The following is a 14,054-nucleotide window of genomic DNA, read 5'->3' as shown; positions in this document are numbered from 1 at the left end:
GGGTTAAGTTCATATAAATACAAGGCTAAGGTTCCTGCTCACAACACACAGAAACTCATATGAACGCCCCCATTAGTTCGAGTATAAAAGAGTGTTGAGTATGCAGAAGACTTTAGTCAACTAACATATTATTCCGCATGATTCCAATATGATTTCCATCGAAGGAGAAGTTCATGGTTGACCTTATTCCACACGATTCTGTCAAAGATGGTTCATCTTTCCTATATACCATGTTGATTTCAAGTACTCTATCAATTGAACATAATTTATGGATTCTTTTTGGTTAATGTTTTTAATTGTTTATAAAATATATAAAGTCTAAAGACCTACTCGGTAAACCCTAAAGATTGATGTCTTGAATCGATGACATGTTTTAAGTTTGCTCAATTTCCATACTCATGTTTCACGGCAAAGAGAAATTGGTTTTCTATGTGAATTGTGTTTTAACCTAAATTTCATATTGAAATTTGAGATAGCTATATATTAAAACTTGTCCTTTGACTTGAAGGAATATCACAACCTATTAATTGATATTGCATCTTATTTTGATGTCATTGTCCTATTGGGCTTATACATGTTTATTAGCTTTATCAGAACTACCTTAATCAAGTCTCCTATGTGGTTGTGCATATATAATTTGGGATGTTAAAATTAAATATTTCTAAAAAAGGCATTAAGTATATATAATTGTCATGAACGAGAGCTTCTTGAGGTTGGCATATGTATATATATAGCATCATGACAAACCCTTTTTTGCCACATGCATATTTCTGAAAAAGGGATAAACATGGTTCTTAACCTATTAATTTTTCTTTTTTATTTTTTGTTGACATAGAGAACTTTGGGAATGTAAATGGGCATATATATATATATATATATAAGGTTCGGTTTTGACTTTCAGTTCTTAGTTTGAATGTTGATAAAATTCTTGGGAATGGCTTATGGCATAGTCGCATATATACTACATTATATGATGGACTAACATTTATTTTATCATGCTTGTATTCCCAGAAAAAGGAAAAGTACACAGCCTTTTTAGTTTTATAATTATTCAAGGTTATTGCATAATTTTTGGCAACATGGAGAATTTAAGGATGTTAATAATCATTAAGAATATGTGGCAACCCACAATTTGCTTAAACATATGGTTTTGACTTGGTTTCCTTGTTCAAGTTTATGATAAATTACTTTCTAGATATTCTCGGTACTACTAATGTAAATTGTATTGCAGGTTCTTAGTTAGTTCACATACATGGTAAGTCTTGATATGTGTATAAATATACGAAAAATCTGACAGCATGAAAGTGGTAATTTGAAGTAATTTTGATGACCTGTAATTCATAAAGTTTATGTTATATGCTATCAGTGGTACTTGCAGCCTTGCATTTCATATGCACATATGTAAATCTTATGTTTGTCTTCCAGTGATATACATTATTTTTCAGGCATGATAAGTCTGGAATGCATTCGATGAGGTATGCATATGTTTAATCCATGTCCATTTCAATGGATTTTAATTTAAAAGTTCATAGCCATGTATGGCTTAGTTTTCAGCTTTAACTAATGATACTTCGGGCTGGTTTGTATTGCTGTGCTTTGAAAAAAAACTGCTGTGAGAATAAGCAGTTGTGCTGTGAGAATAAGCGGCTGTGAAATAAATCAGCAGAGTGTTTGGTAAACTTTTTTGTAAAAGTGCTTTTGGAAAGAAAAAAAGCAGTCTGATAGTGGGTCTTTTCATTAAAGGAGCACTGTAGCTCCGTGTGCTTTGAAAAAAAACTAGTTTTCCAAAGCTGCAAATAGCAGCTTCAACTTTTTCCTTTGATTTCAGCTTATTCTCACATCAGCTTCCAAAATAAGCCATTTTTTTCAGTTTACCAAACGCCTAAAACCCTCGCAGCTTTTTTTCATGGGTGCTTTTTTTTTAATCACCTTACTCCCAAACCACCCCTTCATGACCTTGAATATGTATATTGCTTATGTTATAGCCCATGTTTTGGTATTATGATATCAATTAACTATTGAGACAATAATATGCAGACTATATTATTGATTGAATACCATAGATATATATTGCTGCTGAAATTGGCTAAAAGAGGGAACAACCTAGTTAAGAACATTAGAGGACATCTCTTATCATGAAGCCTACAGGATTGTGTATATCACATATGTGATGGTCTTGAAACAGTGTATGAGACAACTATTGTCGCAAAGTATGTGAATTCATAAGTTTAAATGTAAGTACATCCTTACAACATGTCTAAATCACATTTGTTTCATGAATATCTATTATTGTTGTATTAGCATGCTAGTTGAAACATATGACTAAATGCATGTTAAAAAGGTACCTTACAAAATCAAAGAATATATCGTATTTAACTCATGAGTTATATCTTAAATAAGACATATATTAGGATTTAATTTGGTCTTCAAGCTCACTGCTACCCAGATTTTGTTTGCAATTTGTTTTATAAAACTAGTATCTTCTCACAATATGTTGATATGCTACTGCATGCTCAATCTCTATTTGGACTAGTTAACGTTTTCAATTTAATATATATGATCAAACCGAATAATTGATATAAATAACTAAAACTGGAAAAATCATTCATATATATCAATATTTGGTTGCCTAATATTTTGCAAAAGTCATGCTAGAATTGCTTTCAGGTTTTTCAATTCTATAGCAAGCTATTTTTCTTATCATGCATGTATGAAACTAATGCATGGTTGAGATCCAAGATGAAATTAGTTTCACATATTTTAAAATATTAGGTCTAATTAAAACCGGAAAATTGTATGTTTTCTCTAACTTTGCTACATAAGCATGCTCTTTGATTGAAATTTTTATTATTAAGACATGCTAAAAGTTAGAGGTCGCACTTGGTGCGATGGCAAGTGCCTTCGCCCATGAGCGGTAGGTCTCGGGTTCGAGACTTGGGAGCAGCCTCTCCATAAATGGGGGTAAGGCTAGCCGACATTCATCTCTCCCAGACCCTGCGTGAAGTGGGAGCCTTATGCACTGGGTACGACCTTTTAAGACATGCTAAAAGTTATCATAAGATCAATGTTTTTGGGTGAATGGGACACAACAAATCCGTTCCATTGATTCAAAGGCTGCTAAAAATTCAAAGTTTAGTTGATCAAATTGCATTAGTAGTCATAACAATATGACTATATCCCCAAACAAAGGTGTGACTAGTCTTATTGTTCGATTAATAATGGCTTAGTGTAAAGTATAGATTATGTGAAACCTGTGATAACTAATTGTCAAACAAAGGTGGATAGTTTTCATGTCTATATTTTGCTCACATGATTTATATTTTAACACCAAAAACTGATTAAGCTTCAACCAAACAAAGGTGCGAGTTGTTTCAGTTGTAAAGTTTATGAGGTATTTGTGAATTTGTGAATTTAAAGTCATGATAGTTCTGTGTTTAAAGTTTTGAATGTTTTTCTATGAGCCCCCCTACATCCCATATTGGGATCGATAAAGCATGACATAGAATTTGTTTTGGTCTTAAGGCTTCTCGACCAAATGTAATCTTCATTGGTTTAAATTAATTTTTGGATCAAGATACATGTTTGATTAAATTTGCCTTAATTCAGTTCAAAAGTCGCATATTGCAATGTATTCAGAGATGGTGGTATGTTTGTCTTGTTAAAAGTTTTGGATTTCTTCAAGATTGGTTATGTGATTTAATGTTTGTTATGTGCTGTCTTCTCTTCTCAAAATTAAATGGAGCATATGTCGTTGAACACCTGAAGGATAATCACAATTGCCTAAGGTACGCATTGAAATCTGCTGCTTTGTTATTTATTTGCATATGTTTATGGTTCAAGATTTATTCATGATAAAGCTATATGTTGAAGTAGACTTCTTAAAGCTTCTTTGGACACCAAAATTACGAAAATACATGAAGAATTGAATTTTTGGTGGTTTTATCAAGTTGACATAGATGCACAAAAAAATTTCTGCTGGAATACGATGACTGAGCTATTGACTACCAAATGACTTGAAATTTGAATAAGTTCTTCACATATATTTCTATTTTTAGACTGCAAAATTTCGTGATTTTGGGTTGTGTAATTTATTTATAGGGATTTTATTAGTAACCCGTGCTCAGTTGAAAGTCTAGTCTGGCAGTTTTCATCGCTTCAATTAAGTTTAACAAACGAATGATTGAATGACCTCAAAATGACTTGAAATTTGGATATGTTGTTCATATATATGTCTACTTATAGACTGGAAAATTTCGTGCTCATTGGTGGTGTACCCTATTTATGGTGATTTTATTAGTAACATGTACTCAGTTGAAAGTCGAGACTGGAGTTTTCATTGTTTTCTTATATGTTGAAAATTTTGAGCTATCTTTTAGCTCTAGAACAATTTCATATTCTGTTTTATAAAGTTTAATTTCTTTCGTATCGTCTATGTGATTTTGGGACAAATCAATTATACATTAATTATGTAGTTCCTCAAGTTGGAATCTTGGTTTTTGGTATAGTATACTACTTTACTAATATATTTTGAGAAATTCTATACTAGTACAAATAAAAAATATATATTTTTACCTATATGCTTTTTAGAGTAACAAATGCAATGAGTGTTTGCCCAAGTGGGAGAATTGATAAACAAATAATTGGGCTTCACATTGAATCTAAGTCACACATGCTAAGTTCTAAAGATCCGTGGGAGTTGTTCTTATGCTAATATATGTTTGTAAAGTTTTGAGTATGAAACTTAGTTTTATATTTGCATGTTTCTCCCTAGAATTTTAATGTCGAGTTTGTGGAAAAAAGATGCATGCTAGATTGAAATTTTCTAGATTTTATTAGGATTGTCCAGTTTTCAATCCTATGATTGTCCCACTGTTGATTTTCGAATTTGTATGCATGTATGACAGTATTCTCATGTTATAACACTCATGCCATACATGATTAACAATTGCATTAAGGTATGGATTTAATCTTTAGTTTATGTTGTGAATTCTATAAAGTAGCAAAGGTGTATTTTTAGTTGCGTTCTAAGTACTAGGAGGATTGAGTTTTGTACTTAGGTTTTGTAGTTTAGAACACATAAAGTAGCAGCGAACGTCTTAAACTGCAAAAAAAGTTGTGTCATGTATTTTTGTTAGACACAAAAGTAAGCTGGTTCTGTAGTTAATGAGCTTCATGGGAATCATAAGGCAATCTTATAAAGATTGATAAGGATGACCAATAAGTGAATGAATTGATGCTTTCAATTCAGGTTTTGATTCACTTAATTACCAAATATGTGACGTATGTTTCATGTGAATGAAGAGCTTATTTCAATGATTCTAAGAGCTCATGGATGCTACTAAGTTCATAGTCTCTGATAGTTCTAGATAAGTAAACTCCATTTGACAGAACATGTGAAAGTAATATTAGTTGACTAAATTCAGTGGCCAATAAAGTAATCTTGCTTATAAATCCTTTAAAGATCTTTTCTGAATTAACCGTTTGACTTTGTGGGAGAATATTGGACATTGGATCATAATCCAATGACTAATTGGTCTACACAGTTAATTCAAGGATTGCTTGGAATATAAATAAGACTAGGATTTAGTTAATAGCTATAGCTTGTACCCTAAGTAAAGTTAATATATTCCGGATTTCCTTGGGGAATAAAGGCTCCTAATTCTATCCTATTTGGAATGAGATTTGGTGTATCAATTATCCTTGGACTGTAAGGAATCCTAATGACATTATTATGGGAAGATTCATTAGGGTTAAGTCCATATAAATACAAAGCCAAGGTCCCTGCTCACAACACATAGAAACTCATATGAACGCCCCATTAGTTCGAGTATAAAGGAGTGTTGAGTGTGCAGAAGTCTTTGGTCAACTAACATATTATTCCACATGATTCCAATACGATTTCCACCGAAGGAGAAGTCCATGGTTGATCCTATTCCGCATGGTTCTATCAAAGATGGTTCATCTTTCCTACATGCCATGTTGACTTCGAGTATTTTATCAATTGAGAATAATTTATAGATTTTTTCAGGTTAGTATTTTTAGTTATTTATAAGATATATAAAGTCTAACATCTATCACACTAAAAAATCTCTGTTTTTCTTTGGCAAATAATGAGTTGTAAGTTTTTCTTTTACTATTGGTAAGGGGTATAAAGAATGCGAAAGCCACATTAAGAGTTTTTTTTTTTTTTAAAGAAAAATTATGAGTGTAAAAATAAAAGCACGTGATATTGTCTTAGGGCAACTTTTAATACTTTTAACGATCGGTCGTGGGTCCGATAAAACATGGCAAAAATTTGAGGACGTATAAATATAGTTTCAGTAAAACAGTCGAGAGTACTATTCGATTTGAACTACTATTTGAACGATTACTTTAAAAAACTTAACCCTTTCAAGCATCTAATTTTTAATGAATCATGCCTAATCATAAATGAGCAAGTGTCCAATTATAGTTTTTTAACTTCAATTATTCAGACACGTATCAATTTATAATTGATTTTTTAGCAGCACATGTTGTTCCTCTTTCAGTAGCTAGTGAAACATAGTTTATTTTAAATTTTCATAAATCCATCAGTTGACAAAGACAATTACTGTTTAGAGTGAAGAGTAATGACAATTTCAGTGCCCTTACCCTTACCTTGTTCTTGCCCTCCTAAAACGGGTGAACTTGATCTAAGCACTACCACCACTACCCATTTCGATTTGTTAACGAGACCTGGCCTAACCCTTGGTTATGCTACAAGTAGTTTGGCAGCTACAAGTCTGGATTGTAAAATTCAATACAATATCGTATTATAGGCACTCATTGGTTTGTAGATATGCAAATTATGTGTAATTTCATTAGTTTTTGGTACATGAGTTGTATTAGCTGTATAAGTACATTAGTGTTAAGTGTTGTCATTAGTTTTACATATAAGAGAAAATAAATAGGTAAATGAAATATTAAGAATGATTTTGCAAATAACTAGTTCTACGTTTGGATGCATAAATAATTTGTGATTCAAATAACTTTTATTGGGATAATGTTCAGATAAAGATTAAGAAATTGAACCGTTCTAATTATAAAAATTTATACGGAGAAAATGCGTGGGAGAAATTCCTAAGAGATGTGAATATTATCCTAAAATGAATAAATAAAATGATATTTTAAAAGGAAAACTAATGAAAATAGTTTGAAAATTTTGAGTTTTAATGATAAGGACAAAATAAAGGGTAAAGTGAATAGTACCAGGTTTGACTTTTTAATAAAAATGTGATTTTTCGTTAAAGAATAATACCGTGGGCTTTTCGTTAAAACTTCTTATTTTAAATAGCCAACTCATCAGCTGCAAATAGGGCCTTATGGTTAAACATTCAAATAAGGATAAAATTGTTGAGTTTATAGGCTATCAAAAAAACAAAGTGAGGACAAAGTAATAAAAAAACAGATAAGGATAAAAAAGAACATGAAAAAATATATTAGTTTAAAGTTGATCTTAGAATCGAACATAAACGAAATAATATATTTGACCATTTGTGATTTTTTTAACGAACTTACGTTGTCAAATTAAATATATAAGGCTAAAAATCATCTTGATCAACAATAAATTTCAAACAACATAAGCATTAAGTTTTGTAACATTCTTCCATGCACCAGTTTAATTAATGGCTTGATTTGTATGACTAAATTTTGACAATTGTAATCTAACTATTCAAACCTTCCTGCATCCCATCAACATCTTGTTAAATATTTTTCTTTTATTTAAACGGTTATAATTAAATCACATCAACATCTTCTATTTTTTTTTTATAAAAAATGAAAAATAAAATAGAAAGTGTGAAAGAAGGGAATTGAAGAAGTTAGAAAAAGAAGAGGATTCTACTCCAAAAATAGCACATGTGCACAAACAGACGTATGACCGATTTAGGAGCAACCTTTCCAATCCATCATTCTCTCTTTTTCCCTAGATTTTGCCTAGGGTTGGAGAATGGACCACACGTCCCGTGTCGGCACCATAATATTCAGAAGAAAAAATAAATAAATAAAAAATTAATATGCAGAGACACAACACGATACACTAAGTGTTATAACATATTTAGTATAATGAGTTATAATGCCAGCGGACTAAAAAATCTCTTTAAAAAGGAGAAATTGTTTGACATGCAGGACCCGATTTAATACGACAAGTGTCATAATACACTAAGTGTATTGAGTTGTGATCTCGAAACACTGAAATTTTTTTGAAACAAACAACATTCTGGTCCCACTTGAAGAATAAGCAAATGGACCTTTGTCTCGCTAAAAAAGGTTGCCGTCCCATTCATTCTTTGGTTGGAATATTTTTCAGTGTGCCAGTTTGCTATGATAATTTTTTTTTTTTCCAAATTGCTATGATAATTAATAAGCAGCCTCCTGCCCAACAAGAAGAGGATGACCTCCGTTGTTCTGAGAAAAAAATGGCTTCTGAATCCTACCCTCCACCGTTTCGTTCACTTCCAGATTCAACCCAGGCCGTTGATTTGGATGACCAAGTCAACCCGGTTCATGATTCGGAGGATCCGATTCCTGTGGTGGATCTCCAGAGCCTGAAACTTGGCGAGGCATGCGAGTTTTGGGGAATTTTTCGTTTGGTCAATCATGGAGTTCCTCCAACCCTTTTGACCCAACTTCGGGAGCATGCCAAAATGGTTTTTTCCCTGCCGTTTGAGTCCAAACAGAGCCTTATCACCAACCCTCTGTCCTACTTCTGGGGTACCCCTGCCCTTACTCCATCTGGGGCGGCCTTATCAACAAAGGGTAGTAGTACCCTCCAGAATATCAACTGGGTTGAAGGACTCAACGTCCCTCTAGCTCAACTCAGTTTTCAAATTGACAATCCCATAATTGCTTCTTTCAGGTATCTTTCTTTTCATTGGTTGTAAAGTATGGTTTGGAAATTTTGACCCAATTCAATTTTGTTTTTATTGTATTTGCATTGATAGGTGTATGTACGTACAAATGAATTCTTACATATAAGAATATTATAACGTTTTGAAGAAAGATAAGAAAACTGCCTAGAATAAGAAAATATGAGAAGCATGGTTTTACCCTTAAAAAAAGGTTTTGTATCTTTTTCTTTTGGTTGATTGCTCTTATTTTCATTAGAACATTGTGTTGCTGTTACGATTGAGCAGTTATTTCTCTAGAATCTATTATTCCTCCGTAACTCTAGATTGTAATGTCACACATATACAAAAGTAAATGTGCTTCATGCAGAAGGAAAAATAAATAATTATATGTAAAGAGCTAGCTAGTTTAATTTTTGTAACAAATAATATATATTTCATCTCATAAGTCTTGTGCTAGAAGACTATAGAAATCATCTAAGAAATTTGTTTTTAACAGTGAATTACAGTTTGACACATGAAAAGAAATAGTCGTATATAATTGCTGGTTTGAAACAATAGATAATTTTTTACATGTAAGAAGCCAAATAATTTTCTATTGTTTATACATAAACTTGTTAAACAAAGGGTATTACTTCTTTGTGCCTCAAAAGCCTTGTGCTAGAAGAATATGGGAAGCACCTAGCTAGGCTAGCGACAACTATATTTGACGCTATGGTAATAAACCTTGGATTGGATCCAATAGAATCCAAATCCCATTTATCAAATTCTACCGGCATTGTACGTGTCTATCGCTACCCACCACATTGCTCCAACTCCAGCTCTGCATCTGCATGGGGCATGGACGTGCACACTGACAGCTCTGTGCTCTCGATACTAAATCAAGATGAAGTCGGTGGACTCGAAGTTCTCAAAGACAATGAGTGGTTCAGTGTTAACCCAATTCCCAACACACTGATTGTCAACCTCGGAGACATGATGCAGGTCATATATATGATTAAACATGATTAACTCCCTAGGTATTTGCTGAGTTCGGTTGGTTATGCACGTGTGAGAGATTTCTGACCGTAAATGAGACGTTAGCTTCACTTTTGGTCGAAAATCACACATGCGTGTAGGCGACTAACTGTAGCACAACTCTTATTTGATTGATGTGTTTGTTGACGGAATTTGTGCTTTGGTTTTAGGCGATAAGCGATGACAAGTACAAGAGTGTGAAGCACAGAGTGAAGGTGAACAGAAGCAAAGAGAGAGTTTCAATCTGCTATTTTGTGTTTCCGGGAGAAGGCAGTGTGATTCGGAGCTCAAACTATAAGCCCTTTACTTATAGGGATTTTCAGAACGAAGTGCAGCAAGATATAAAGAGTGTTGGGTATAAGGTCGGGCTTGAGAGGTTCCAAGCTTAGTGAAGAGGGTCTGTTAATTGATGATGTTAAATGGGCTATGACAGTATGCTTGTGAGCTATACAGATGGAACAATGTGGGATATAAGGGCACCACGTTTGTTTTTTAACATTTTATTTTGTTTAATTTGTTTTGTACTTTTAGTTTTGCTCTAATCCAAACCAGTTCTTTTCTGTTCATTTACTTTGGACTTGTGGGATTCGTTAATGGTCTAATTAACTTAAGTTTTGTATAGGGTTTTGGTAAAAGTATGACTTTAGTCCTTGTAGTTTGGATGAAGTCTCAGTCTAGATATAGTTTGAATTGTTGCAATTTAAGTTAATTTCGACATACTAAGTACAATGACTGTCGTTTAATATTTTTTTTATTGTAGAATTTGTTTATTCAATTAAATAAATAATAACTCCCATTTAAACCCACTCAAATTAGGGTGTTTGATTTAAGTAAATACCTCTTAATTATCTTTGTGATAACCAAAGAAAACAAAAATAAAAGGCTTATTATATTAACACTCTACAAATTGCTGAATAAACCTCACATACTTAATACACCCCACATTTGCTTTTTCAATTAAAATTTATGTTAATACACCCCCACATACTTCCTCATAATACCCTCACACCCCACATTCTTAATATACACTTTACATTTTCTACATGCACCCCATATTTTCTATATATACACCCATATTTCTGAAATCTTATCAAGTTTTTAATTTGGACAAAAAATGCCGATTGAAATTTGGACAAAAAATGCCGACTGAAATTTTGACAAAAGATGTCGCTTGAGATTTAAAGCATATGTGGGTTGTTTTTTATTCCACCATTAAAACTCATGTCGTCTGTTTTTAATATTTGGTGGTAATTTTAGGTGTTCAAGTCTTCATGTAAAACATGTGATCCTTAAAAGATGAATACGAACATAGAAACTTGAACAACGCATCAAAAGCAAGATTAAATAATTATTGATGTCGTCAAAATCACTAAAACAATAAAAAAATATGAAGTCGTACCTCATGTGAAGCTTCTGAAACATCGATTTCGTAGTTTCATTGGTTAGAGTTTTGTTTAACAATAGAAGGTCGAAGGGGTTTTGATAGTTGAAGAAGATAAATAATACGTTAAAAGTGATTTGGGGTGTGTATACACTACTACAAAAGGGACTATCACCGGCGGTAAAAAATCGACAAGAAACACCAATTACTGTCAGCTATTTGGTAAAAATCCGACATTAAATAATGCAATGTCAGATTGGGTTAGCGACACTAATACTACCGTCACGGAAAGGGTATTGACGTCACTTAGACCCCTTAATCCGTCATCACAAAGCAAAGTAATATAAAATAAAAAGAACAACAGTGTCGCTTAAAAGCAACATCGTAGATTACGTCGCTTATAAGCGACATTAAATTTTGACATGATGGCGCTACTAACCGACATTAAGTAACAATTAAACAATAAAATATTACACTTATTGTCGGCCGTAGCTGACATTACATAACAGTAAACAAATAAAATAATCAATCTATTGTCGGTCCTAACCGACATTACCTACATTTCAATAAATATAATATTTATGATGCTGTTGTCCATAAGCGACACCATATATATATATTAAAATAAAGCATAATACAAACTGTTTCTCCATTTTTCGTTAATAATATATATATATATATATATATATATATATAATTCCAATCATATTCATATATAGGCCAAAGCAAACATTAATAAAAACTAATAACAATAACAATTGTCCCAATTCATTCTTAATTCACTGTTCTCAGTCATCAGCATTGTTACAGAACTCCTGGATGATCTCCTGGAGGAATTAGAAGTAGAAGTTGAAGAAGATGCATAAGACACCATATGAAGTTCCTTAGAAAAGATGGTTCCACAGTCACATTTATACTCCTTTGTGCCGCAGGTCTTTTAATGCGCCTTCCAATTTGACTGCACTGCATATTTCTTGGAGCACTTGTCACATTTCCATTTTTTCTCCCCATGTTTCTGGCTGAAGTGCTTCTTAATGTCGGTGAGATCTCCTAGCACCCGAGCTGGGTTGTGGTGAACACACGTCGGCTCAGGACATATGTAGACCTTTTTCCTAACCTCAGTGGTGGTTCTTTGCCGGAGCTTCCATGGAAGGTTATGGCCTCGACGATGTAGCTGAATGTTTTGAAACCCTTTGTTGCAGATTTCACACACAAATCGGTTCGTTGCCATTAGGGTTGTTGGTGATAATGCAATAACTTCTGTGTTAGGATCTAATCACACAAATACAAAACTTTTATAACATAATTAACTAAGTAGCATAAATATAAGTATAATTAGCAACAATGGTTTCTTTTCTTCTTAAATGGCGGCTGCTGCGGTTGCTGATGAGTGACAGAGCCATTACTGTTACTTTAGGCACCAGAAGCACCGCCAGAGTTGGAGCGATGCAAGTGGTTTTCTTACTGCTTTTGGTCTTGACGAACTTCTAATTCTCCAGTATTATTCCCTGAGGAGAAGCTTTATTCTTCAACATCACCTGTAAACAAGAAAGAGAAATGTAAGAGAGAAACATAAGCATATACGTAATGGGAAAGACGAGGTTTAAATATGGATAAAAATTTAGCGTCGGTTAATGCCGACAGTAGCTATAACACCTTACATCAGTCAAAACCGACACCATATCTGACAAACTGACAGTAGCTATAAGTTGCGTCGAAATATTAGGACTTTGCGTTGGTTCAAACCAACACTAAGTCTGACACGACCTAGATACACGTAGCCTGACACACTTTTGACTGAAAGGTCTGGCGTCAAAATAGGATCACATTGCGTCGGATAAAACCAACGTTAGTCTGACAGATTTGTGTGGCGTTGAAATAAGGGCAATTTTGCGTCGACATAATCAGAGGTTGCGTCGATTAAAACCGACGCCAACTCTGACACTGACTGAAAAAGCTTGTCCAATCCATTTCCCTATGCAGATTACCAAAAAAATAAAAAAAATCCATTTCCCCGCGCAAAAAAAAGGGAAAATTCCTGCCCAAAATATTTTAATTAAACCACAAAATCAACGAAAAATCATGATTTAATAGTTATTTTAACTCCGATTTTGATGATTTTTTACAGCTACACTCCTTGACCCTATATGAATATAATGAATTAATTCGATCTTCAATTTAAAATATTTACACTAGTGGATACCACAAAATCTTATGTTATACTTTATGAAAGTATAAATAAACTCTAAGTGTTAGTGAATCTATTGTTTTGATGGGATACGCATTATACGAAACTAATTTCAAAGATCTAACTGTCAAACTTGTTTGTATATGCTTCGAGATCGCATACGCCAAAAATCGCAAAAAACAAACATTCAGAGATCAAGTAACGAGACAAAACGTTTCGACAGTTATCAACGAAAAATCACAATTTAACGGTTATTTTAACTCCAATTTTGATGATTTTTTACAGCTACACTCTTTGATCCTATATAAATACAATGAATGAATTCGATCTTCAATTTAAAATATTTACACTAGTGGATACCACAAAATCTTATGTTATACTTTATGAAAGTATAAATAAACTCTAAGTGTTAGTGAATCTATTGTTTTGATGGGATACACATTATACGAAACTAATTTCAACGATCTAATCGTCAAACTTGTTTGTATATGTTTCGAGATCGCATACGCCAAAAATCACAAAAAACAAATATTAAGAGATCAAGTAATGAGACAAAACGTTTCGACAGTTATCAACGAAAAATCATGATTTAACGGTTATTTTA

At 33.0% G+C, this 14,054-nt stretch overlaps 1 protein-coding gene across 2 annotated transcripts; it reads left to right on the top strand.

Moving 5' to 3' along the window:
• The first annotated feature begins 7,283 nt into the window (after window positions 1-7,283).
• LOC103444617 (gibberellin 2-beta-dioxygenase 8-like) lies at window positions 7,284-10,447 on the top strand. 2 transcript variants are annotated; one of them, XM_029099631.2, is made up of 3 exons: window positions 7,284-8,875; window positions 9,518-9,848; window positions 10,052-10,447. In XM_029099631.2, the coding sequence occupies exons 1-3, from the start codon at window positions 8,262-8,264 to the stop codon at window positions 10,268-10,270; spliced, it is 1,164 nt and encodes a 387-aa protein (XP_028955464.2). In that variant the 5' UTR covers window positions 7,284-8,261; the 3' UTR covers window positions 10,271-10,447. The 2 variants fall into 2 exon arrangements, with proteins under 2 accessions (XP_028955464.2, XP_017190364.3); XM_017334875.3 differs by having other exon boundaries at window positions 8,137-8,875; window positions 9,686-9,848.
• The last annotated feature ends 3,607 nt before the right edge of the window (window positions 10,448-14,054 follow it).

Source organism: Malus domestica, chromosome 03 (assembly GCF_042453785.1).
Source record: "Malus domestica chromosome 03, GDT2T_hap1".
In the NCBI taxonomy this organism is placed as follows: Eukaryota; Viridiplantae; Streptophyta; class Magnoliopsida; order Rosales; family Rosaceae; genus Malus; species Malus domestica.
This window is presented reverse-complemented; position numbering and strand designations above follow the sequence as displayed.